General features: G+C 40.4%; 2 protein-coding genes across 2 annotated transcripts in view; both read left to right on the forward strand.

Annotated features, from left to right (window-relative positions):
* The window catches only part of DHRS7 (dehydrogenase/reductase 7), a 977,513-nt gene that overhangs the window by 506,138 nt on the left and 444,616 nt on the right, over positions 1-26,759 (forward strand). The gene's annotated exons all lie outside the window — the stretch shown is intronic.
* Positions 13,768-14,160, forward strand: LOC126958987 (40S ribosomal protein S15a-like). Its single transcript, XM_050797821.1, has one exon. The coding sequence runs from the start codon at positions 13,780-13,782 to the stop codon at positions 14,158-14,160; it is 381 nt and encodes a 126-aa protein (XP_050653778.1). The 5' UTR covers positions 13,768-13,779.

A 26,759-nucleotide genomic window follows, 5' to 3' on the forward strand; every position in this document is an offset into this window, starting at 1 on the left:
TGCGCCAGTGCTCACACAAGACCAAAAACAGGACAGCAAGAACTCATAACCTTAGTTAATTGGAACAGATTCTGAATGTAGCCCAGAGAATCTAAAGGACAGAAACAAACTAAGGGAGTGGTGGATGGTGACAGGACGGAGATGCCAGGGAGTGTATCTTGCATTTTAATTTCCACAAACATTTACTCATCATCTATCCTGGGCCAAGCAGTGAGCTAGACTCTGGGTATAATTTGATAAACAATATAAGAAAAGGTCTGCCTTTAATTGCTTTTAATGGTTCAAATTGTGCTCTAAACAGAATCTCCCTGCAATTCATATCTATGATTTTAAATTTGGGACTACTTTTCTATCTTGCGAGACATCATGGAAAGAAATCTGGGACTTGAGTGGCAACAATGGATCTTGTGGTGCTTGTGGGCAATGGTTGGTGGCACATCACAATTACCTGTCACATGTCCCTAATATTTTTATTAAGGAAATCTTAAGCAAAAATAGTGACAATGCTAGAAAAAGTGCTTATCATGCATCACTCAGCTTCAACAATAATTAATATTTTGTCAACCTTGTTATATTTCTATTCTCCTCCGGTATTGTCCTGGAATATTTTAATGAAAATTCCAGACACCATGTCATTTCCTCTTCTCAAGTAGAGAAGGACTTTTTTTTTTTTTTTACATAACTACCATGCCATTATTACATGTAACAAAATCAATAGTCGTTTTTTTGTTTGTTTGTTTGTTTGTTTGTTTGAGACGGAGTCTTGCTCTTGTCTTCTAGGCTGGAGTGCAGTGGCGTGATCTTGGCTCACTGCATTCCACCTCCCGGGTTCAAGCGATTCTCCTGCCTCAGCCTCCCGAGTAGCTGGGATTACAGGCACGTGCCATCACACTCAGCTAATTTTTGTATTTTTAGTAGAGATGGTGTTTCACCATGTTGGCCAGGCTGGTCTTAAACTCTTGGCCTCAGGTGATCCACCCACCTCGGCCTCCCAAAGTGCTAGGATTACAGGTGTGAGACACCGCACCCAGCCTATAGTAATTTTGTAATGTCATCTAGTACTCAGTCCACAAGAACATTTCCCCAGTTATCTCAAAGATGCCTTTTTAACAAATTATTTTTATTTTTATTTTATTTTATTATTATTATTTTTTGAGATGGAGTTTCACTCCTATTGCCCAGGCTGGAGTGCAATGGCATGATCTCAGCTCACTGCAACCTCCACCTCCGAGGTTCAAGTGATTCTCCTGCCTTAGCCTCCTGAGTAGCTGGGATTACAGGCATGTGCCACCATGCCTGGCTAATTTTGTAGTTTTATTAGAAATGGGGTTTCTCCATGTTCGTCAGGCTGGTCTCAAACTCCTGACCTCAGGTGATCCGCCTGCCTCAGCCTCCCAAAGTGCTGGGATTACAGGTGTGAACTACCGTGCCCGGCCAGTATTTTTATTTTTTATCTTCTGGAGATGAAGTCTCGCTCTATTGCCCGGGCTGGAGTGAAGTGGTGCAATCTTGGCTCACTGCAACCTCTGCCTCCCCAGTTCAAGCAATTCTCCTGCTCAGCCTCCAGAGTAGCTGGGACTACAGGTGCACGTCGCCATGCTTGGCTAATTTTTGTATTTTTAGTAGAGACGGGGTTTTGCCATGTTACCCAGGCTCGTCTCAAACTCCTGAGCTCAGGCAATCCGCCTGCCTTAGGCTCCGAAAGTGCTATGATTACAGGTGTCAGACACATCACTGGCCTCAAAGATGCCTTTTTATAGTTGGTCTGTGTGGACTGGTATGAAAGCAAAGCACACATATTACTATCGGTCATTCTGCCTTTTAATCTCCTGTTTTGTAATTATAATCCCCTTTCCATTGCTTTCTCCCATGCCATTGATTTCTATAGAAATTTGGAATAGTGGGTGTGCTGCCCAGATCTCTTCTTTATGACCAGAGCATTCATGTTGTAGCTGTCAGGAGTGAGGGTGGCTGAAGGCTACAGCATATATCTGGTCGTTTTGGGGGTAAAAACACCTGGCCTTTTTGCCCCAGTTTGGGACAACTCTGAAGGACCATCCCAATTCCAGAGCTCACTGTGAGATTGCCTGAGAACTCTGTTGTGACTGCACGAGTCCAGTTTCTTCCTCTTCCCAACCCTGTTTTCCTCACTTTCTTTTAGGTATGTTCCTGAGGCTACTATCATTAAAATTTCTGAACACAGTCTCCTTGTCAAAGTCTATTTTCTAGGAAACCTGACCTGGACAGTTGACACCATGAGTGACTCTAGCAAGCAGAATCTAACATGGGATGTTGAAGCTGAATCCCTGCATGCCAGCTGGCAATACAAACACCATTAATGGTAGTTGGTGGACTACCCATAGCTCTGGTGTGGTGTAGAGGTGCAATTTTAAAAAATCACTGGTGGTGAGCTAGGATGGGATACCATGGAAGGGAAAGAACTGCCAAGGGCAATATCACAGACATTTGATAGGTTGGAGGGAAGTAACAAGCATAAAGACTGTGAGAGCTTGGATGTCTCTTGCTAGGGACTATTGATACATTGGACAAAGATAGTTAAAGCCTGAGGATGATTAATCACCAGAGGGCTTCCTCAGCAGCCTATAAAGGAATTTGTTTTGCTTGTAGCCAGGGGGCAGAAGAAGCAGATGATCAGATCTGGGGCTTTATAAGGGTAACATAGCTCTAGAGGAGATTGAACTTTTAAGTCTGGCAAATCTGCTATGCCAAGGTTAGGTCCCAGTTGGAAAGAAGTAAGGTACTAAGACTGGGGGTGGAGACATCTGGATCAATGCATTTGAAAATATCGAATCACCAGATTTCCCTGGACCCTCTGGGCCCACAAAAATGATTAACTGTTCTCTGTAAAGCAAACTCTCCTCTTGCTTGAAAAAGATGCAAAGGTCTCTGTCTTGTAACACAACACATAGTATAGTCTGAAGGGACTTGAATCAACTAGGAGTTCTTCAGAACATCATATTGGTGCACTATTTAATGACAACGAACAGTAAGTCCTTGGAGACTGATATGGGTTGGCTGTGACCCTATCCAAATCTCATTTTGAATTATAGTTCCCATAATCACCATATGTCATGGAAGGGACTTGGTGGGAGGTAATGTAATTGGAGCGGTTACCTTCATGCTGTTCTCATGATAGAGAGGGAGTTCTCATGAGATCTGATGGTTTTATAAGGGGCTTTTCCCCCTTTTGCTCAGCACTTGTCCTTGCTGCCACCATGTGAAGGAGGACATGTTTGCTTCCCCTTCTGCCATGATTATAAGTTTCTCGAGGCCTCCCCCAGTCATGCTGAACTGTGAGTCAATTAAATCTCTTTTCTTTATAAATTATCTAGTCTTGGGATGTCTTTATTAGCAGCATGAGAACAGACTAATACAGTAAATTGGTACTGGGTACTGGGGTGCTGCTTTAAAGATACAAAAAAATGTGGAAGTGACCTTGGAACTGGGTAACAGCAGAGGTTGGAGCAGTTTGGATGGCTCAGAGAAGACAGAAAATGTGGAAATGTTTGGAACTTCCTAGAGAATTGGAGGGCTCAGAAGAAGGCGGGAAGATGTGGGAAAGTTTGAAACTTCCTAGAGACTTGTGAATGGCTTGACCAAAATGCTGATAGTGATATGGACAATAAAGTCCAGGCTGAGGTGGTCTCAGATGTAAATGAGGAACTTGTTGGGAACTGGAGTAAAGGCCACTCTTGCAATGCAGAGACTAGTGGCATTTTGCCCCTGCTCCAGAGATCTGTGGAACTTTGAACTTGAAAGAGATGATATAAGGTATCTGGCAGAAGAAACTTCTAAGTGGCAAAGGGTTCAAGAGGAAGCAGAGCATAGGAGTTTGGAGAACTGCAGCCTGATGATATGATGAAAAAGAAAAACTCATTTCTGGAGAGAAATTCAAGCTGGCTGCAGAAATTTGCATAAGTCATGAGGAGCCAAATGTTAATCACCAAGACAATGAGGAAAATGTCTCTCCAGGGCATGTCAGAGACCTTCACAGCAGCCCCTCCCATCACAGACCTGGAGGCCTAGGAGGGATAAATGGTTTTGTGGGCAGGCCAGGACCTCCCTGCTCTATGCAGCCTCAAGACACGGTGTCCTGTGACCCAGCTGCCTGAGCTCCAGTTGTGGCTATAAGGGGCCAATGTACAACTCAGGCCACACATACAGCTCAGGCCATTGCCTCAGAGGGTACAAGACCCAAGCCTTGGTGGCTTATATGTGGTATTGAACCTGTGGGTGCACAGAAGTCAAGAATTGAGGTTTGGGAACCTCTGTCTAGATTTCAGAGGATGGATGGAAATGCCTGGATGTCCAGGCAGAAGTTTGCTGCAGGGGTGGAGTCTTCATGGAAAACTTCTGCTGGGGCAGTGTGGAAAGGAAATGTGAGGTTGGAGGCCACACACAGAGTCCCCACTGGGGCACTGGTTGGCGGAGTTGTGAGAAGAGGGCCACCATCCTCCAGACCCCAGAATGGTAGCTCCACCAACAGCTTGCACCGTGTGCCTGGAAAAGCCACAGACACTCAACACCAGCCTGGGAAAGCAGCTGGGAGGGGTTTAGGGGGAGCTTTACCCTGAAAGCCACATGGGCAGAGCTTCCCAATGCCATGGGAGCCTACCTCTTGCATCAGCGTGCCCTGGATGTGAGACAAGGAGTCAAAGGAGATCATTTTGGAACTTTAAGGTTTAATGCCTGCCCTGTTGGATTTCAGATTTGCATGGGGCCTGTAGCCCCTTTGTTGTGACCAATTTCTCCCATTTGGAATGGGTGTGTTTACCCAATGTCTGTACCTCCATTGTGTCTAGGAAGTAACTAATTTGCTTTTGATTTTACAGGCTCATAGGTGGAATGGACTAGCCTTGTCTCAGATAAGACTATGGACTTGGACTTCTGGGTTAATGCCACAATGAATTAAGACTTTGGTGAACTGTTGGGAAGTGCATAATTGTGTTTTGAAATATGAGGACATGAGACTTGGGAGGAGCCAGGGACAGAATGATGTGGTTTGGTTGTGTCCCCACCCAAATCTCCTTTTGAATTATAGTTCCCATAATCCTCATGTGTTGTGTCATGGGAGGGACCTGGTGGGAGGTAATTTAATCATGGGGTGGCTATCCCCAGTTGTTGTTCTCATGATAGTGAGTGAGTTCTCACAAGATATGATGGTTGTATAAATAGCTTTTCCCCCTTTTGCTCAGCACTTCTCCTTGCTGCCACCATGTGAAGAAGGATATGTTTGCTTCCCCTTCTGCCATAATTGTAAGTTTCCTGAGGCCTCCCCAGCCATACTGAACTGTGAGTCAAGTAAACCTCTTTCCTTTATAAATTATGCAGTCTCAGGTAAGTCTTTATTAGCAGCATGAGAACAGACTAATACAGAGACCTTGTTAAAGACATCTGTGCTCCAGAAGGTGGGACATAATCCCTACAAACATTCAAGCGTCCACCACATCTGTGAAATTTTAAGGATCCCAGTCTGGGGCATGCCAGGACATTTTCTCCAAAGTAAACTACAAATTATAGTATCTTCCACCTCCTGCTACTAAGAAGGAATCAAAACCTTTGGTAGGTCACTTTGGGTTCTTGGGGACAGTATATTCTACACTTAGGAATACTGCTTTGATCATTTGCTAACCACCATGGAATATTTCCAGATTTGATAGGAGCCCAGAGAAGGAAAGAGGTCTCTAGCAGATGCAGGCTGTGGCAAAAGCAACCCGGCCACTTGGGTCATGTGACCTGCTGACTGTGGCACTGGAAGTATCTACAGTGGGTAAAGGTGTGTACAACAAACTCCAGTAGAAAAATCACACATAGATGCCCAGGGTCTGGCACAAGATCATGCCCTTTGCAGTAGAGAACTACACACCAATCACAAACACAACTCCCTGAAGCTACTGGGTAGCTTCTGGTAATGCTGGAATATCTAATGACCGTGTGGTCAGGCTGGATTTTGTCAGAACCACCAAGTCATAAGATTTTGTGGGTCCATAAGGAATCCATTGTAAATTGGAAGTAGTGCATCTGGGATTGGACAAACATGGGTGATGGTGCACAGATAAGCTGCAAGAGCAGGTGGCCAGACTCTGTGCCCAGCCGTACTTTTTTACATAGTGAGTGAGTATATGAGCAAGGTCATTGTGAGGGTAAAATGGCCTGACTTCTGGCCTCTGTGTAGGATATCTTGGAATGGCCAGAGCACCCTGGGGGATTGCCCCAGTTCTCCATTGCAACTGTGTTGCCGTTTAATTTCTCCCTTTGCCCAATCCTGTTTGCCTCTCTCTCTTATAGGTATATTCCCTGAGATCATTTTACAATAAATCTGCACATGGCTCTCTGTCTCAGAGTCTGTTTGTTAGAGAACTCTACCTAAGACATTAGGTCATTCATCCCATAGAATGTCTGGATTTGGCTGATGTTTCCTTGTATTGTGGTTTTACAGCTACTTGTTTTTCTATCCCTTTGTTTCCTGTAAAGATGTGGTTGTAGCTAGAGAATTCAAGTAGATTCAGGTGGCAAAGTGTGAATGCATCATATTCCAAGGCATAAAATATCTGGATGTCTCACTTTTGGTAATGCTAATATTGATTGGTTGGTTCAGGTATTGTCATATAAGTTCTTTAATAGCCCTATTTTTCCTTTTTCTCATTTTCCCTTATTCTTTTCATTTTTCAATTCTGTTTCCTCCTCACCTATTTTCACCTCCTTCTTTCTGTATGTCTCAGATTTCCCAGTGGCACCATGTTCATTGGTGTGGAAGAACTCAGGGCTCTTGTGATTGCTGGTAACAAACTTGACCTCTTGAGAAAGATGAAGAATAGCTGGCCAGAGAGAAAGAAAATCATTAGTTTTCATGTCCAAATCATCAAATATCTTACTCTAACTCTGTAAAAACGAGTTTTTGTTTGGCCTTGTAGTGAATGAGAAGGGTGAGTTTGTACTGGATATGGATGATCATTTCATACCCTACTCTGTCATCACAAAACATCCTTTTCCCTTTCTGCCCTCTTCCTTCTCAAGGAATCATTATTGGCATGACCCCACTGCTCACATTTTATTGAAATGTGATGGTACTTGCTAAAGTGATAAATTATTCTGGTATGTCAAATGAAAGGAAAGGGGAAAGGTCTGGTGTCCTCCTTTTAGGATCTCTCTTCCTTTGTATGATAATGCATAGCTGGCATCTGAAGATAATGCTTCTATTTTTATTATCCCATCAAAACAATAACTGCAGGGCGGGAATTCATAATCAGGGAAGAGGGAAACACCTTGGCAAGCCATGGCGGCAGCTTTTTGGTAGGCATAGCTTTGAGTGTTGTGACCACCAATCAGCTTGATGGGCTGCAGCTTACTTCATTTACACACGGGGCTGGGCAGAAGGCTCATGTCCAAAGGCATGAAGAAAGTCTGTTCACCTGGAAAGAAAAAAATTATTTGACAATGACATCTGAACTCTCTCACGCAATGGGTTATAGTCAGTATCTTAATTAAAGAACATCTTTTCATGCCAGTAACAGAAGATAACTGGGAATAGCTTCACCAAAAAGGAAAGGGAAGAAAAAAGATACATTATGAAATCCAAGGAGAAGCTGAACATTCAGTAGGTTTCACAAAAGGAAAGAACCAGAAGTTAGAAAGCTGTTAGAACCCAGGCCACAGTTCCCACTTGAAGCGTCTCTCTGTTCACAGTCTTGAGAGAGAGAGACTGTTATTGACTATCTTGCATCAACTGTCCATTCCTAGTCCAGTCAGCTATGGTCAAGAGATTTTGGTGCAAATATGAGGGGAGGGCAGTTCTTTTTTTTTTTTGAGACGGAGTTTTGCTCTTGTTTCCCAGACTGGAGTGCAATGGCACGATCTTGGCTCTGCAACCTCTGCCTTCCCAGGTTTAAGCGATTCTCCTGCCTCAGCCTCCTGAGTAGCTGGGATTACAGGCACCTGCCACCATGCCTAGCTAATTTTTTGTATTTTTAATAGAGATGGGATTTCATCATGTTGGCCAGGCTGGTCTTGAACTTCTGGCCTTAGATGATCCACCCGCCTCGGCCCCCCAAAGTGCTGGGGTTATAGGCATGAGCTACCACGCCCAACCATCAGGGCAGTTCTTACTGAAGGGAATTTGAGTTATGGTCTGGACAGATACCCCCAAAGCTAGTCAATATCTGATAAGTATCTGAATGGATGAAGGATGTGTGGGTGGGTGTGTTTACACAAATACATGCAAATATGTGAATATTGTCATGCATCACTTAAGAACAGCGATGCAAGGGATACAATCTGAGAATGGATTGTTAGGTGATTTTGTCATTGTGTGAACATCATAGAACATGTATACTTACACCAACCTAAATGGTAATAGCCTACTACACACTTAGGCTATGTGGTATAGCTTATTGTTCCCAGGCTACAAATCTGTAGTGCATGTTACTGTACTGAATAATTCAGGCAATTACAATGCAATGGTAAGTATTTGTTTATCTAAACATAGAAAAGGTACAGTAGAAATATGATATAAAAGATAAAAAGTGATATACCTGTAGAGGGCACTTATGAATGGAGCTTGCAGGACTGGAAGTTGCTCTGGGTGAGTCAGTGAATGGTGAGTGAATGTGAAGGCCTAGGGCATTACTGTACACCAATGTAGACTATAAACACTGTTTAGGCTATACTTAATTTCTTTTCTTTTTCTTTTCTTTTTTTTTTTTTTTTGAGATAGGAGTCTCACTCTGTTGCCCTGGCTGGAGTGCAATGGCACAATCTCAGCTCACTGCAACCTTCACCTCCTGGGTTCAAAAGATTCTCCTGCCTCAGCCTCCCGAGTATCTGGAATTACAGATACCTGCCACCACACCCAGCTAATTTTTTTTAATTTTTAGTAGAGACAGGGTTTCACTATGTTGGTCAGGCTGGTCTTGAACTCATGACCTCAAGTAAGCCACCCACCTCTGCCTCCCAAAGTTCTGGGATTACAGGCATGAGCCACCATGCCTGGCCAATTTCTTGAAAAATGTTTTCTTCAATAATAAATTAAGTTTAGCTTACTGTGGCTTTTAAACGTTATAAATTTTTAAGTTTTAAACGTTAAAAGTTTTTAAGTTTTAAAAACGTGTTGACTGTTTCATAACACTTAGCCTAAAACACAAACACATTTTACAGATGTACAAAAATATTTTCTTTCTTCTTATCCTTATTCTACACATTTTTTCCATTTTCAAGTAATGAGCTATAGAAATGATCCCTGAAAGTATAGTCATCTCTATTTTTGTTTTCTATTTAAAAATTAAAAAAATTTATTTTGTACTTTTAAAACTTTGTTGTTAAGAACTAACACACACACACACACACACACACACACACACACACACACAAACTAGCATAGGCCTGCATAGAGTCAGGACCATTAAGACGTCACTAGGTGACAGAAATTTTTCAACTCCATGATTATATTATAGCACCACAGTTCTATCATTTAGTAATATGTTGTTTTGAAGCACATGACTGATACACACACACACATACATACATATATAAAGATTATATATATAAATGTTAAATTCAAAAGCATCTGTAGAACAATTATTAAAATGATAATATGTGAAAGCTTCATGAAGATAAAGACCTTACTGTCCTCTTTATGCCAAGAATCTGGAAGGGTCCCTGGCTCATAGTAGGTGTTTGGCTACTATTCATTGAATTTATGTGTATTCATTAATTATGATAAAATAAAGTAATACTAAGTATCATTAAAAGTCGAGCAATGAGCCTGTGATCTTCCTGATAAGATGCAATTCGAAGTACACAGCACTACCTATAAAATATTCTTGCCAAAATAGTAGAACATGAATCTAATCAAGGTTTTAGAACTAAGCTCCAGTTTACAGAAAATGAAGAAACATACAAGTTAAATGATACTTTGAAGAAGCAAACAGATAAATCCAGAATATGGGACATCTTATAGAATAATTGACCTGGTCTCTAGAACAAGCCAATGGCATGGGGATAAAAATGAGAAAGAGATTTAGGAGACATAACAACTAAATTCAAACACACTATAAAAAGAGTTTTTGGAAACAATTATGGAAATTTATTCATAAACTCTTGTTATATGATACCAAAATTTATTGCTAATTTTGTTAAATATGATAATGGCCTCATGGCCATATAAGAAAGTGTCCATTTTTTGTTTAGAGATACATAACGAAGCAAGAGGTAGGCTCCCATGGCATTGGGAAGCTCTGCCCATGTGGCTTTTCAGGGTAAAGCTTCCCCGTAACCCCTCCCAGCTGCTTTCCCAGGCTGGTATTGAGTGTCTGTGGCTTTTCCAGGCACACGGTGTAAGTTGTTGGTGGAGCTACCATTCTGGAGTCTGGAGGATGGTGGCCTTCTTCTCACAGCTCCGCCAACCAGTGCCCCAGTGGGGACTCTGTGTGGGGCCTCCAACCTCACATTTCCTTTCCACACTGCCCCAGCAGAAGTTTTCCATGAAGACTCTACCCCTGCAGCAAACTTCTGCCTGGACTTCCAGGCATTTCCATCCATCCTCTGAAATCTAGACAGAGGTTCCCAAACCTCAATTCTTGACTTCTGTGCACCCACAGGTTCAATACCACATATAAGCCACCAAGGCTTGGATCTTGTACCCTCTGAGGCAATGGCCTGAGCTGTATGTGCAGCCTGAGCTGTACGTTGGCCCCTTATAGTCACAGCTGGAGCTGAGGTAGCTGGGTCACAGGACACTGTGTCTTGAGGCTGCATAGAGCAGGGAGGTCCTGGCCTGCCCACAAAACCATTTATCCCTCCTAGGCCTCCAGGCCTGTGATGGGAGGGGCTGCTGTGAAGGTCTCTGACATGCCCTGGAGAGACATTTTCCTCATTGTCTTGGTGATTAACATTTGGCTCCTCATGACTTATGCAAATTTCTGCAGCCAGCTTGAATTTCTCTCCAGAAATGGATTTTCTTTTTCATCGTATCATCAGGCTGCAGTTCTCCAAACTCCTATGCTCTGCTTCCTCTTGAACCCTTTGCCACTTAGAAGTTTCTTCTGCCAGATACCTTATATCATCTCTTTCAAGTTCAAAGTTCCACAGATCTCCGGAGCAGGGGCAAAATGCCACTAGTCTCTTTGCATTGCAAGAGTGGCCTTTACTCCAGTTCCCAACAAGTTCCTCATTTACATCTGAGACCACCTCAGCCTGGACTTTATTGTCCATATCACTATCAGCATTTTGGTCAAGCCATTCACAAGTCTCTAGGAAGTTTCAAACTTTTCCACATCTTCCCACCTTCTTCTGAGCCCTCCAATTCTCTAGGAAGTTCCAAACATTTCCACATTTTCTGTCTTCTCTGAGCCATCCAAACTGCTCCAACCTCTGCTGTTACCCAGTTCCAAGGTCACTTCCACATTTTTTTGTATCTTTAAAGCAGCACCCCAGTACCCAGTACCAATTTACTGTATTAGTCTGTTCTCATGCTGCTAATAAAGACATCCCGAGACTGGATAATTTATAAAGGAAAGAGATTTAATTGACTCACAGTTCAGCATGACTGGGGGAAGCCTCGAGAAACTTATAATCATGGCAGAAGGGGAAGCAAACACATCCTCCTTCACATGGTGGCAGCTAGGACAAGTGCTGAGCAAAAGGGGGAAAAGCCCCTTATAAAACCCTGATCTCATGAGAACTCCCTCCCTATCGTGAGAACAGCATGAAGGTAACCGCCCTAATTACATTACCTCCCACCAGGTCCCTTCCATGACACATGGGGATTATGGAAACTCTACATAATGAAGCCCGTAGAAGTAAAACGATATGTTGTCTATGATTTGATTTAAAGTGCTTTAGTAAAGAAAAACAAAAGAAAAAGGAACAGATGATACAACAGGAAAATCTTGATAATTTTGAGGTGTGAATGAGGTATATATGGGGGTTCATTTTCTATTCTCTTGATTTTTGTGCGTGTTTGAAATTTTTCATAAAAAATGGGAAGATAATAGAGCATATTTTCAGCTTTTTCTAAACTGCTGAGTCTTAAGTATGTTTGCATGTTATAATGTGCACATTTACATGGAGAAACACTTCCTGGGGGACAAGGTGAAATGGTGGAAAGTGCCTTGATTTAGGAGTCAGACAAATGTGGTTTGAATCCTAGCTGCATTCCAAGGACTTGAGGAGGAAGGGAGCATGCCTGTAGCAAAATGTGTGTGAATATATATACACACACACATATACACACACATATATATAAGATATATATAGGATTCCTGGGAGACGACTAAGTCTTGAGGGGTGAAAGACATGGTGATTTGTTTTGAGGCATGTTGAGTTTGAGTTACGGTGTCTTTGAGACATACAAGAAGTGATGTCAACAATGCAGTTCATGTCAAAGTCTGGAGCACAGATGAGAGAACAGTGTAAGTCTACTAGTTTGATAGAAAAAAGGCAGTTTACCTTTAGATGTTTCCATGTAATTGTGTTGCTGCTACAGCACATGGAAGTATTTCACAGCTATAATACCTATGAGAAGCAAGGACTCGTATAAAGCAATATAAAGTTGTGTTTTATTTGTTTCACAAATGAGCAAGTTCATTTTTATAGGAAAGCAGTTACCTTTCTCCTGCTTTTTATCTTTTACTGCAGATGTGGGGAATTCTGGCAGTAGCTGAGACCCTTTTGAGCCAAGTCTGCCTTTACTTTTTCCTATTATTACAGTTTATTTTTTGTGATGTGAATCTGCCAGTTACTAGTTAGATAGACTTTCTGTTGAAGGAGTTTGCTCTGAATTGCACTCTAGCAACACCTAACCAGGAATGCCCCTTCTATCCCATTAGAGAAAGCCACTAAGAGAACTGTTAAAATTATCTAAGAGTCAGATCCCAAGTTGTTTTAGGTATAAAGCAGAATGAGGTAAGCTGGAGTGGGAGGTAGGGAGTGATGGTGGTAATGAGGATGTAACCTCTCATCCCATTTTTAAGAAAGTCTGTAAAATGTTGCTTATGAAAATGACTTAGTCTCATAAAGGGTATAACTGCTTCAGAGTCTTTCAGAAACTCAGACGTATCCTGTGGTTAATTGTCCATTTTTGGCTTAGTTTTGCTTAGCCTCCCAGAGAACCATTTTAATAACACTGTATTTTTAACTGGGAAAAAATAATTTGATGGTGCATTAATTGCTCCTTTGATGACATTTTGAGAGTTCACCACTGTTCTCTTGCTACACCTACCTATTCACTTTTAGCTTTTCCTAATGTTTTCTTAGTTTTGCAGAGCAGTATATGATAGTCAATGCAAATTATCAAAACACTACCTCTGATTTATCTAACTGTTTCTCCTGAAGCCTTTGGCATGATTTCACGTGTACAATTTCACCAGAACTCGTATGACATTTCTGTCAAAGAGTTAGGGAATGACAGGTGCTACTATTCCCATTTTTTGATAGGAACAAGAGTGACAGAGTTAGTAAATGTCAGAACCAGGGCTAGAGCATAAGTGTTTTTATTTCTATCCTAACATGGGAAAAAGAAAGAAAGACAGATAAAGGAGAAAGAAGGGTGTAGAAGAAAGACCAGCAAATAAAAAGTAAAATGAGTTTGTCTACTTATTCCTTGAAGAAACTAAAAAAAATCATCTTCAATGTTCCCATTCCTGAGACTACATGATGAATGATGAATGGTTCCACGCCAGGAGCCAAAGCTCTAGTGGGAGAGGCAATCCCATAAATATTCTAGTATACACGATTTCTTTCCATGCCGCCATAATTGTGCACATGAACGTCCTGGCTGATGCTCTCAAGAGCATCAACAATGTCAAAAAGAGAGACAAACACCAAGTTCTTATCAGACTGTGCTCCAGAGTCATTATCCAGTTTCCAACTGTGATGAAACGTGATTACACTGGCAAATTTGAAATCATTGATGATCACAGAGCTGGGAAAATTGTTGTGAACCTCACAGGCAGGTTAAACAAGTGTGGAGTGATCAGCCCCAGGTTTGATGTGCAACCCAAAGACCAAGAAAGATGGCAGAATAATATGCTCATGTCTCATCAGTTTGGTTTTATTGCGCTGACCACCTCAGCTGGCATCACGGACCATGAAGAAGCAAGACAAAAACACACAGGAGGGAAAATTCTGGGATTCTTTTTCTAGGGATGTAATACATGCTTATAAGAAAAATGCCTCAATGGACCAAAAAAAAAAAAAAAATTGCAGTATAATGGAAGAATTAAAGAAGTGCCATGGGAGAAATAGTGAGCAAAATGAATTATAACATCAAAAAAAATTTTTTTTTGAGATGGAGTTTTTGCTCTTGTTGCCCAGGCTGGAGTGCAATGGCATGATCTCAGCTCACTGCAACCTCCACCTCCTGGGTTCGAGCGATTCTCCTGCCTCAGCCTCCAGAGTAGCTGGGATTAGAGGCATGTGCCACCACGCCCGGCTAATTTTGTATTTTTAGTAGAGACAGGGTTTCACCATGTTGGCGAGGCTGGTCTCAAACTCTGACCTTAGGTGATCCGCCCACCTCAGCCTCCCAAAGTGCTGGGATTACAGGTGTGAGCCACCACGCCTGGCGTACATCAAATATTTTTTGCCGATGGTCTCACTTTCTCAATTCCAAATATCTAAGACCTTCTCATTAGTTTGTCTTGTAGTGGATACCATGTATTATCTGATGTTATTATTTTGTATTCAGGCACCATTGTCTCTTAATACTATTTTGCCCACATTTTGGTATAAGATTTCTTGATTTTTCTCAAAGTAATCTTTGAGATCCTCTCTTAGCCACATTTGGCCAGTGACATCATTTTAAACTTCCAAGTTTTCAATTTCATGCTCTTAGAATTATGGCTTGTAGAGCAGGATAGGACTACAGGAGATTGTCCAGCCCTACCCCTTGGACTCCACTTGTATCACAATGGCAAGCCTTGATGAAGCACTATGTTGTACTGACGAACTTCCAAAACTGTCAGCTTTCCACATTACAACCTAGCCAATCAAGGAATAACTAATGGGCCAGATACTCTTATACCTGCCTAGTTAAAAAATATATATTTCAGAAGACCTTGTTATAGGGTTAAAAAGCAGATTGGTTGGATTTGAGTAAGGAAAAGGCATAGTAACTAATGTGACTTATTTAATAAAATATAATTAATCCTCTCCACCTAATGCATCATGCTACTTAGTGTGTGTGTGTGCGTGCGCACATGTGCACGCACATGGGTGAATTGTCCAATAACAAATCACTGCTACTTCCTTACATTTGAGGTGTGATGGCTCACCTATTCACATGGCCAATTTGAAGAGAGAAGTTCACCTAAATATACAGCTATTCAAAAAGCATTTATTGAGAAGTTACAACATTTAAGGCACCTTTTGATACATGGGGCGTACATATAGAGGTACCCAGCTCCCAGTGTGGTGGCACTGTTGAAATGAATTAATAAGATAATTTGTTAATGTGAAGGCTGTTTTATAAATTATGAAGTGCAAGCAAAAATTCTACTATTGTTACAAAAATAAAATCCATAAACCTTTTCCTATTGCTTGTTTGGCATAGAAGTGAAATCCTTTCAGGTTTGCACCTTTACAAGCCCTGGGCATGTGGGAATGTACTAAATCTGGCTTGGACTTGGTTCAGTCTTAGATCTCAGAAACTGTGGGGACTATGATTGTGACAGTACCATTCATCTTGTCTTCTGTAAACTCACAGTTACAACTTTTCTCCAATTTGGGTATAAGAGGAAGACGAGACTAGTTTTGCCTTTTGCATCACACAGCCATCAAGTGACTTGGATTTTCATCCTCACTGATTTCCTTTGCAAAATGCCCTTGAATGTCAGGTGTGGGCAGAGAAACCATGGTAGGACTCTCTCCTCTTGCAAAGCAAAGTGGAGTGTTACTGTCACAACAAATGCATCTTTTCTTTTCCTCTAGTTTTCATAAATGCCCAGGTGCATAAGCAAATGTCCTAGGACTCTCTGTAGCTTGCTGAAGGTTGTAATAATTTTTGTATTTTTTACTTTAAGGTCTCTTTTATTTTTCTCCTAAATCCTGTTATGTGGCCGACCCAGGAAAGATGCTTACTTTCAAAATATAGGTACAGAAAAAGTAAGGCTCCATATGTGGAAATCAGCGACAACTCAACCTGTTTGGACTTTGTTTGCAACATAGGAATTGTACACCTTGGTTATGGTCTGTTAGTTGTTCTGAAATCTGTGCTACAAATTACTAATGACCTTAGTTGTGCTTGGCATTGATAACAGCAGAGAGTAATGCACATTTTATTCTACAGAGTAGTTCCAGCTGGTGCTGAATGAGGCAACCTGACTTCTAAACAGTGTTTATTGCAAGGGTCATCTTACATCATTGCTCTATTATCCAAGGTTAATTGTCAATTTGCTTTTAAATGTTATGCAAAAGTATTGGCTTAGCTGTAGAAAACTTCATCTTGGGAAATTTGACCCTCTTAGCGATGAATAATTAATGTCCTATGAAATCACATTCCTGAAAGAGAATTCTAAAGTTCACCATGACCATCCTTTTTTCTCCTAAGTGTATTCTATTTTTAAGAATTCCTGGAAACAACTCTATGTTAAAAAAGAAACGACGATTTAAAAGCAAACATGCTGAGAAAGTATTTACAGAAAACATGATAGACAAAAGATGGCTACTTTTGTTATATGAAGAGCTTTACATAAAGTTATAAGAAAACCATTAAGAATACATTAGATAAATGGAGTAAGGATATGCGCAAAATTTCACAAAAGAGAGAGATCAACTAATAAAACTGGAAAACAGGTCAGTCTCACAAGTGTCATAGGCATATCATAACTAACAGGTACTTTTTGGTTTTTTTTGCTGATCAAGTTAGCACAGACTTGAGTTATAATACTGTTGAGAATATGGTGAAATAGGCACTTGTTCTATGTCACTTGTGGATGCATAAATTCTTAAGATTTTTTTGCAAGGTAAGTTGCAAAACTGTATCAAGATTTTTAAAAATACTCTTAGCCTGTTTTCAGTAATTCCCCTCTAGGAATCTGTTATAATGGCATATTGTTACTTAAAACATATAATGCATAAATATGTTCAAATATAATAGCAAAAAATTGGATCAAATATAATAGCAAAAAATTCGAACCACAATTAACATGTTCAACAGTGAGAAATGGGTAAATAAACTATGGTCTATTTAGTATATCATTGAGTAATATTGTAATGTTAAATTGCAAAAGCATTCACAAAATGACAAATATCTATCTGAGGTACCTAGAGTAATGAAATGTACAGAGAAAGAAAATAGAATGATAGTTGCCAGGCACTGGGGGAGCCAGTAATGGTCCCTTATTATTTAATTGGTAGAGAGTTTTAGTTTGGGATGATGAAAAGGTTCTGGAGATGGTTAGTGGCGATGGTTGCACAACAAAGTGAATGTACTTGATGTCACTGAATCGTACACTTTAAAAAAGCTAGAATGTTATATATTTTATCACAATAAAAAAACGCAAGATCTTTATAATAGCATGAGTAATGTTTGTTGTATATTGTATGATTCTAGTTTTAAAAAGCAGCAACATAAATGCCCTGTGAAAGACACTGTCAAGAGAATGAGAAGATAAGTCACAGACTGGGAAAAATATATGCCAAAAACCTTTTGGTTAAGACTGTTATCTAAAATATACAAAGAACTTTTACAACTCAAGAATAAGAAACAACCTGATTAGAAAATAGGCAAAAGATGGCTGGGTGTGGTGGCTCACACCTGTAATTCAAACACTTTGGGAGGCCGAGGCGGGTGGATCATCTGAGGTCAGGAGTTGGAGACCAGCCTGGCCAACATGGTGAAACCCCGTCTCTACTAAAGATACAAAAATTAGCTGGGCGTGGTGGTGGGTGCCTGTAATCCCAGCTATTCGAGAGGCTAAGTCAGAAGAATCGCTTGGACCCTGGAGGCAGAGTTTGCAGTGAGTCGAGCTCACACCACTGCATTCCAGCGTGGGCCACAGAGTGAGACCTAGCTCAAAAAAAAAAAAAAAAAAAAAAGGCAAAAGACCTGAGTAGACACCTCACCAAAGAATATGTAGAGCATCTACCGGCATCTATCTATTATATATATAAAATATATATAGTGTATATATACACATATATATGTGTGTATATATACATATATATGTGTATGTGTATATATACCCCCATACTGATGGGAAAATGCAATAGCTTGTAGCAAAAGAAAAAGAAGTAGAAGAAGTAAAAAAAGAAAATACGAATAGTGACTGTATTAGGAAGTGGGACTATAAATGAGCCCTTTCCTTTCCAACTTTATTATTTCTTTCTAAATGTTCTCCAAAAAGCAAGTATTAAATTTACAGTGATTATATAAACTTTCAATTTCAAAAGTAAATGAATAGGACTTTCAGTTGAATATGGTTCCAGATTGAACACATACATTTTACATCTGCTTCCTCCTGGAATTCCAATAAAACAATAATAAAGGCTTTAATAAAAGACACGAGTTCTTCCAGACAAGAGGTACCGAAAGCAACAAAATCAGATGGTCTAACTTGGGATAGAGACTGACTTGGGCAAACTATAGAAAGCAGGATTCTGACCTAGCAGTGAGAAAAAGCAAAAAAGACCTTGAGTTGTACCTGAAAGTTCCCCAAAGACTCCAGGATGAGAGGAGATCATTTTCTCTGAGAGAACAGGTAAAGACGAGGCCTTAAAACAGGAGGACTGGTTGCAAATTTGTTTAAGGATCAGATCCTAATTCTAACCGTAAGGGAACAATCAGACAAATACAAATTTAGAGACATTTTGCACATATTCACCCATTTAAATTGTATAATTGGTTTTTGGTATGTTCTTCATACGTGCAACCATCACCAGGCAAATTTAGAACATATTCATCACAGACGAAAGTTCTTAAAAAATGTCATTGTCATGTGAATAGAAAAGGTGGAGAAACAGTTTCGATTAAAGGAAATGAGATTAATAAGGCCTAACAACTAAATGCAATACATGGTCTTTGACTGGGTCCCGGATTAAAAAAGAAACAGCTGGAAGGGCACTATTTGGGCAACTGGGGAAATGTGATTATGGTGTGTACATTAAATAATACTGATTTCTTGGGTTTGATATTTATATTTTGGTTTTGTGTGAAGATTGTCCTTGTTTTAGAAGATACTTGCTGAAATATTTAGAGAAGTGAAAAACTTATTCTCAAGTGGTTCAGCAAAACAATCTATATATTTACCTTTCTCAAGAATCTACTGTAGATTGTGTGCCCAAAAGGGGAGGGGAGTAAAGCAAGAAAGAGAAAGACATGGGATCTGGGAATCAGGGGATCCAACATGAGTGAGAGGGAAGGGAACACCAAGATGATGGTGACGGGAGGTCCTGAGGTGACAGATGTACAGCAGGCCCAGAAAGCAAGCAGGCCCAGAAAGCAATCGGCCCAGTCCAGAGGCGCTCAAGAAGATTACTTCAAGGAGAAAAATATTAGTAAAACAGATTATACATTTGAATGTATGGAGAGAAGGTTTACATAAGAGAGGAGTTTATAGTTGAATTAGTGATACCTAAAAATCCAAGCAAACGAAAAGCAAGACACATTAACTCCAGGCAGAACACAAAGTTATGGAGGAAAGGAAACGCAACAGTGTACCACATGGCTTAGTACTCAATAGTCTTTCCATAGTCATAAAATATGGAATATTGATCTATGCAAAATTACAGGGTATTCTTATTAGAAAGATGGTGGAATCTCTCTTTCTTTCTCTCTCTCTCTCTCTCTCTCTCTCTGTGTGTGTGTGTGTGTGTGTGTGTATAATAGAGCACTGCAAAAGGAGAGCCTATATTATACCTACAAAAGAATAATCACAATAGCAATATAAGCATGATATTTAGTAACAAGGAGGTAAATTCCACAAACATTGGAAAAAAGTGTTAAGAGAAATTTGTAGTGAATGGAAAATGGAAGTGGGAAAGAGGGCTCCAGTTTGTTGAAATAAACCTTGTAAAACTGCACGACTCTTTAAATCATATGCATATTTAACTTTGAAAAAAATTGAGAACGAAAGAGCATGTGTTATGCAGTGTGGCTTCATGGAAAGAGCCCTTGTTTAGGGACAGGTGATCTGAGGTTTAATCTTGATTCTACCAAAGCTTTGATATATATGTGACCCTGAGCAAGTCATTTGCATTCTTGGAAGTATATGTCCTTATTTGATAAAGTGGACTTAATAATGTTTAAGAACCTTTCCAGCTCCAAATTAAATAATATGATAAAGTACTTATCGAACACAAATATTTGATTGAAGAATTAAATATTTTACTAATGATAACTTGTTTCTAGCAGGCTTACATTTAATGTATCTATATTTTAAAAATTGTTTTTATTAAGGTTTATTTTAATACATTAGTACAAATATCTTCAAATGAAATAGATTGCTATGGACTGAATTGTGCCCTTCCTCCCAGCATGCTGTCCCCACAATGTGATGATATTTGAAGATGGGACTTTTGAGAGGTAGTTAGGTGTAGATGAGGTCATGGTGGTAGAGCCCCCATCATGGGATTAGTATCCTTATAAGAGAGACCAAAGCTTACTCTCCCGGCATACACGCAACGAAGAGGTTATGTGAGCACACAGCAAGATGGTGGTTGCCTATAAGCCAAGAGAAGAAGCCTCAGAATGAAACTTACCTTGCTGGCCCCTTGATTTTGGAATTTCCAGCAACCAAAACTGAAGAAATAAATTTCTGTTATTTAAGCCACCCCATCTTTGGTCTTTTGTTATGGCTGCCTCAGCAGACTAAGACACAAACTTTGAATTTTGATCTTCTCCAAAATAGCTTATGTCAGCTTTGTTAGGATCTCTACTGTAGTCTACTGTATTATGTGATAATATCTGATTATGTCAGTACCAAGAATTATCTAATTAAAACTGGCTATATAATTCTAAAAAATGTTTTTAAAATTTGTTTCAGAGTTAATTTTTAAATTCTGATTTTATTAAAAAGTAAGCAACTGCCCAATTCCTGTAAATATCCTTTTTGAAAGAAGAATTTTGACTATGAGTGCAAAAACAAATTTATTGAGTATAGAGTTGGTTTTGGTTTTAATATTTAAATTTCAAGGCATGATTTTGTTGTTGTTAGAAATTATCGATCAAGGCTGGGTGCAGTGGCTCACGCCTGTAATCCCAGCACTTTGGGAGGCTGAGGCGGGTGAATCACAAGGTCAAGAGTTCGAGACCAGCCTGGCCAACATGGTGAAATGCCGTCTCTACTAAAAATACAAAAAATTAGCTGGGCGTGGTGGCGGGCGCCTGTAATCCCAGTTACTCCAGAGGCTGAGGCAGGAGAATCGCTTGAACCCGGGAGGCGGAGGTTGTAGTGAGCGGAGATCACACCACTACACTCCAGCCTGGGTGACACAGCGAGACTCCATCTCAAAAAAAAAAAAAAAAAAAAAAAAAAAAAAAGAAATTGATTGTATCTCTTTAAAAAGTGTACAAATCAATTTTTGTTAAACTAGATACCTTTTAAAAATTATTGAGCAAGGCATGGTGGCTCACACCTGTAATCCCAGCACTTTGGGAGGCCGAGGAGGGCGGATCACCTGAGGTCGGGAGTTCGCAACCAGCCTGACCAACATAGAGAAACCCCATCTCTACTGAAAATACAGAATTAGCCGGGCGTGGTGGCGCATACCTGTAATCCCAGCTACTCGGGAGACTGAGGCAGAAGAATTGCGTGAACCCAGAAGGCGGAGGTTGTGGTGAGCTGAGATTGTGTCACTGCACTCCAGCCTGGGTGACAGAGCAAGACTCCATCACACACACACACACACACAAATTATTGAAAAGAATCTTAAAGAAACATTTTTAAAGAATTATTTTGTAACTTAAAAGTCATCCAGTTTTTTTAAAGGGGAGAATTTAAGTGTATTCAATGTCCTTTCCTCACAGAATCTTGACCCATTTACAATGTTTCTATTAAACAATTCTAAATATAATTTTTGAGGAATCAGTTCAAATGCTTTCCTCTGAGGATTTTTCTACGTGATACTAATAAAGGTGTGGTTTTTTGTTTGTTTTTAAGAACAATAAGCAGACCTTTATTAAAGCTGAGAAATAAAAATGAATGTCATTGGAGTACTTAGATTTTGCTGTATGTATTTTTAGTCATTGTACAACATTTTTCATTTTTTTCCTGGTGCAGATGTCGTGTTTTATAGGATTTTAAGAAAATAAAACATTCTTAAAATGAAGACCATGAATCAGTAAGTGGAGGCAGAACTCACTTATATAATAGCAGTAGGTTTGAAAGAAGTCTGGGCCGGGCACGGTGGCTCAAGCCTGTAATCCCAGCACTTTGGGAGGCCGAGACGGGCGGATCACGAGGTCAGGAGATCGAGACCATCCTGGCTAACACGTTGAAACCCCATCTCTACTAAAAAATACAAAAAACTAGCCGGGCGAGGTGGCGGGTGCCTGTAGTCCCAGCTATTTGGGAGGCTGAGGCAGGAGAATGGCGTAAACCTGGGAGGCAGAGCTTGTAGTGAGCTGAGATCCGGCCACTGCACTCCAGCCTGGGTGACAGAGCGAGACTCTGTCTCAAAAAAAAAAAAAAAAAAAAAAAGAAAGAAGTCTGAAATTATATATATGAATAAAAATGCAGAGTTGGAAGTACTCCTGTAAATACAAAACACTTAGAAAGAAGGAAGTGGGAACAGGATGACTGCATAAACACTTACATGGATTATTTATGGGTATGATTGCTTTAAAGTGTGGATTGGCCATAACTTAAAATTTTAACTTTCTAATCTAAGACATTTGCTGAACTGAAAATCAGATGACAGTAGGCCTAGATAGTACTGAACTACCCTAGAGGTAATGCAGCTAGGACCCTGGGGACCTCAGGGGTAAGGTATACGCTCAGTACAATGTCGGTCTTGGTTTGTCGGGGCCATCTGACTCTGGGTTTAGCAAAATAAAAACAAAATGGTGAATTTTAGCATTTCCTTTTGAGTTGGGAAATGAAACCAGAAAACCACTTGACCCTTGCAGCTGCTGTTTGCCTCAGGACAATGTGATCCTGAGCATGTCTCTCCATGGCTTTGAGATCACATTCATTTTCTTGATATTGCATATTTTCTTGATATCACTTTAAAAAAGTGATAGGAACAGTTTGAAATGACAAAGATGAAACATCAGTAGGGGAAGAGCAGCCAGAATGGCTCCTGTAGGAAAACGCTCGATTGCACGTACAGAAAAAGCACACTTAAGACAAAAGGTGCTCATATGGGGCTTATGAGAAAACTTCCAGCTGTGATTTGGATTTTTGGACTCATGTCAGAGGAGCCTTAGGAATATGAAGAACATGGGAATTGTTTTAGTAAGACTTGCCACTTTGTTAAGGCTTTCAATACTCAAGGGGCAGGGGTGAAAGGAGACCTCATAAAAGACCATAAATTACCGGATTCTGTGAACAGTTAGCTCTACAAATACAGTTAGTACCTAGTTTTGAATTATGAAGTCCTAAAAAAAGCTTTTGGGGATGACAGTGGGGGTGGGAGTAGAGTAAACATTTTTTATTTAAGAATAACATATATACAGGGAATTGCACCAATAGTGAGACAGTTTGACAAATTTTTACAAAGTGAACATATCCCACTAATGACTACCTAGATCAAAATATAATTAATACATTACCAGCACCCTACAAGCCACTTTTTGTTCCCTTCCGTCATTACTCATCCTTACAAAGGGCAGACACTATTTTGACTTCTGTCACCACAGGTTAACTTTTGATAGTTTTGTTCTTTATAGAAATGCAATCATACAGTAGGCACTCTGTTGTAATCATCCTTACATCTGTGGAATTCATCAAGTTTCTTTGCATGTATAACTGCAGTTTGTCTTTCTTCTTTACTATATTTTATTAGTCCATTGAATATACTGCAATTTATTTATCTTTTCTACTATTAACGAATATATAAGGCCAGGCGCGGCGGCTCACGCGTGTAATCCCAGCACTTTGGGAGGCCGAGGTGGGCGGATTACGAGGTCAGGAGATCGAGACCATCCTGTCTAGCATGGTGAAACCCCGTCTCTACTAAAAATGCAAAAAATTAGCTGGATGTAGTGGTGGGTGCCTGTGGTCCCAGCTACTCGGGAGGCTGAGGCAGGAGAATGGTGTGAACCCAGGAGGCGGAGCTTGCAGTGAGCCGAGATTGCGCCACTGCACTCCAGCCTGGGCAACAAAGCAAGACTCCGTCTCAAAAAAAAAAAAAAAAAAAAAAAAAAAAAAGAACATCTAAGTTGTTTCCAGTTTTTGGCTATTGTGAGTAATGCTACTATTAACTTCCTTGTACGTGTCTTTTGGTGCACACATATCAATGAATTGCAAGAGTTAAATTGATGGAAAATAGGGTATTTGAATGCTCTGCTTTAGTAGATACTGCCAAACAGTATTCCAAAATGGTTGTACCCATTTACACTCCTACTAGCAATATGTAAAAGTTCTTGCATTGCTCCATATCTTCTCCAGTATTTGGTATTGTTAGTTTTTAAAAACCAACCATTCTAGTGAGTGTGCGGTGGTATCTCATAGAGGTTTTATTTCACATTTCTCTGATGAGTAATGGTATTAAGTATCTTTTTATATGCTTATTTTATTTTATTTTTTAGAGACAGGGTCTCACTCTGTCACCCAGGCTGGAGTGCAGTGGTGTGATCATAGCTTACTGCAGCCTCAACCTCCAGGCTTAAGGGATCCTCCAGCCTCAGCCTCCTGAGTAACTGGGACTACAGGCCACACCACCATGACGGGTTGATTAAAACAAATTTTATTGGCTGGCACAGTGGCTCACACCTGTAATCCCAGCACTTTGGGAGGCTGCAGTGGGCGGATCACCTGAGGTCAGGAGTTGAGACCAGCCTGGCCAACATGATGAAACTCCGTCTCTACTAAAAATACAAAAATTAACTGGGTGTGGTGGCACATGCCTGTAATCCCAGCTACTCGGGAGGCTGAGGCAGGAGAATTGCCGAACTGAAAATAAGAATTGCTTGAACCCAGGAGATGGAGATTGCAGTAAGCTGAGATTGTGCCACTGCATTCCAACCTGGGAGACAGAGCGAGACTCTATCTCAAAACTCCTTGTCTCCCTATGTTGCCCAGGCTTGTCTCAAAGCTCCTCAAACTATCCTTTCTCCTTGACTTCTCAAAGTGTTGGGATCATAGGCGTGAACCATCATGCCTGGCTTTCATATGCTTATTGGTCATTTGGATAGCCTCTTTTATGAAGTGCTTGTACAAATCTTTTGGCTATGTTTTTGATTTTGTCTTGTTCTTATTTATGGGAGTGGCTATGAGTTCCTTGTCAGATATATGTATCATAAATACAGTCTTGTGTTGCTTAACAATGGGGATACATTCTGAGAAATGCCTCTGTTAGGAAATTTCATTGTTGTGTGAACATCACTGAGTGTATATACATATGTCAACCTAGATGGTGTAGCCTACTACACACCTAGGTTATACGGTATAGCCTATTCTCCTAGGCTACAATCCTGTACAGCATGTTACACTACTGAATACTTCAGGTAATTGCAACACAATGGCAAGTATTTTTGTACCAAACATAGCAACATAGAAAAAGTACAGTGAAAATATGGTCTTATCATCTAATGGAACCACAGTTGTACACGTGGCCTGTTATTGACCAAAACATCAGAATGTGATGCATGACTGTGTATGCTTCCATTGTGTGGCTTGTGACTTTTCAATCTTCTGATGGTTTTTTTGAGAAACAGAAGTTTTAAATTTTAACAAAATCGTGACACATCAATATTTTCCTTTATGGTTAGTGCTTTTTGTCCAGTTTAAGAAATCTTTGCCTATCCATGGACATGAGATTTCTTTGCAATGTTATCTTCTTGACTTAGAAGCTCTACTGTTAGAATTTGTTGTTTCAGGCCGGGCGCGGTGGCTCACTCCTGTAATCCCAGCACTTTGGGAGGCCGAGGTGGGCGGATCATGAGGTCAGGAGATTGAGACCATCCTGGCTAACACAGTGAAACCCTGTCTCTACTAAAAATACAAAAAATTAGCCGGGCGTGGTGGTGGGCGCCTGTCGTCCCAGCTACTGAAGAGGCTGAGGCAGGAGAATGGCGTGAACCCGGGAGGCGGAGCTTGCAGTGAACCGAGATCGCGCCACTGCACTCCAGCCCGGGCGACAGAGCGAGACTCCGTCTCAAAGAAAAAAAAAAAAAAGAATTTGTTGTTTCAGCTCCAACATGTAAGGAGCTTGGAAGTCATTATTCCGGTCCTTACAACAAGGATAAAAATTGAACAAACTGAAAATCAATTACTTTTCTTATTTTTCTGTCAGATAATTGAGGTCACAGGACAAACCAGCACCCCAAAATCTGGAGTGACAGCTTAATACAGAAAATCATAGCTGGGATCAGCTTGCTGAAATTAAAAACTGCTGGAGTCATTCAACTGGTAAGAATGCATAAGTAGTAACTTTGATTAATTGTCTGAAGTAGCTTGGAAGTGAGAAACTTCTGAGAATTGCAGTCTTAGGAAGTCTCCTTTTATGAGTTTTACCTCCAGGAATTCCACCAGATTCTTACAGTAAAAAGTCAAGCAAATTATTCATGTTTCTGGCAGGCAGAAGGGAAAAGCAACCAAGCTGAAAGACATCCAGAGTGTTCTCCATAACAGAGGCCTACT

Source organism: Macaca thibetana, chromosome 7 (genome assembly GCF_024542745.1).
Source record: "Macaca thibetana thibetana isolate TM-01 chromosome 7, ASM2454274v1, whole genome shotgun sequence".
Taxonomy (NCBI): domain Eukaryota; kingdom Metazoa; phylum Chordata; class Mammalia; order Primates; family Cercopithecidae; genus Macaca; species Macaca thibetana.

Excerpts from the sequence above, each read along its gene's own strand:
- LOC126958987 (XM_050797821.1), top strand. The coding sequence starts at position 13,780 with ATGAACGTCCTGGCTGATGCTCTCAAGAGCATCAACAATGTCAAAAAG.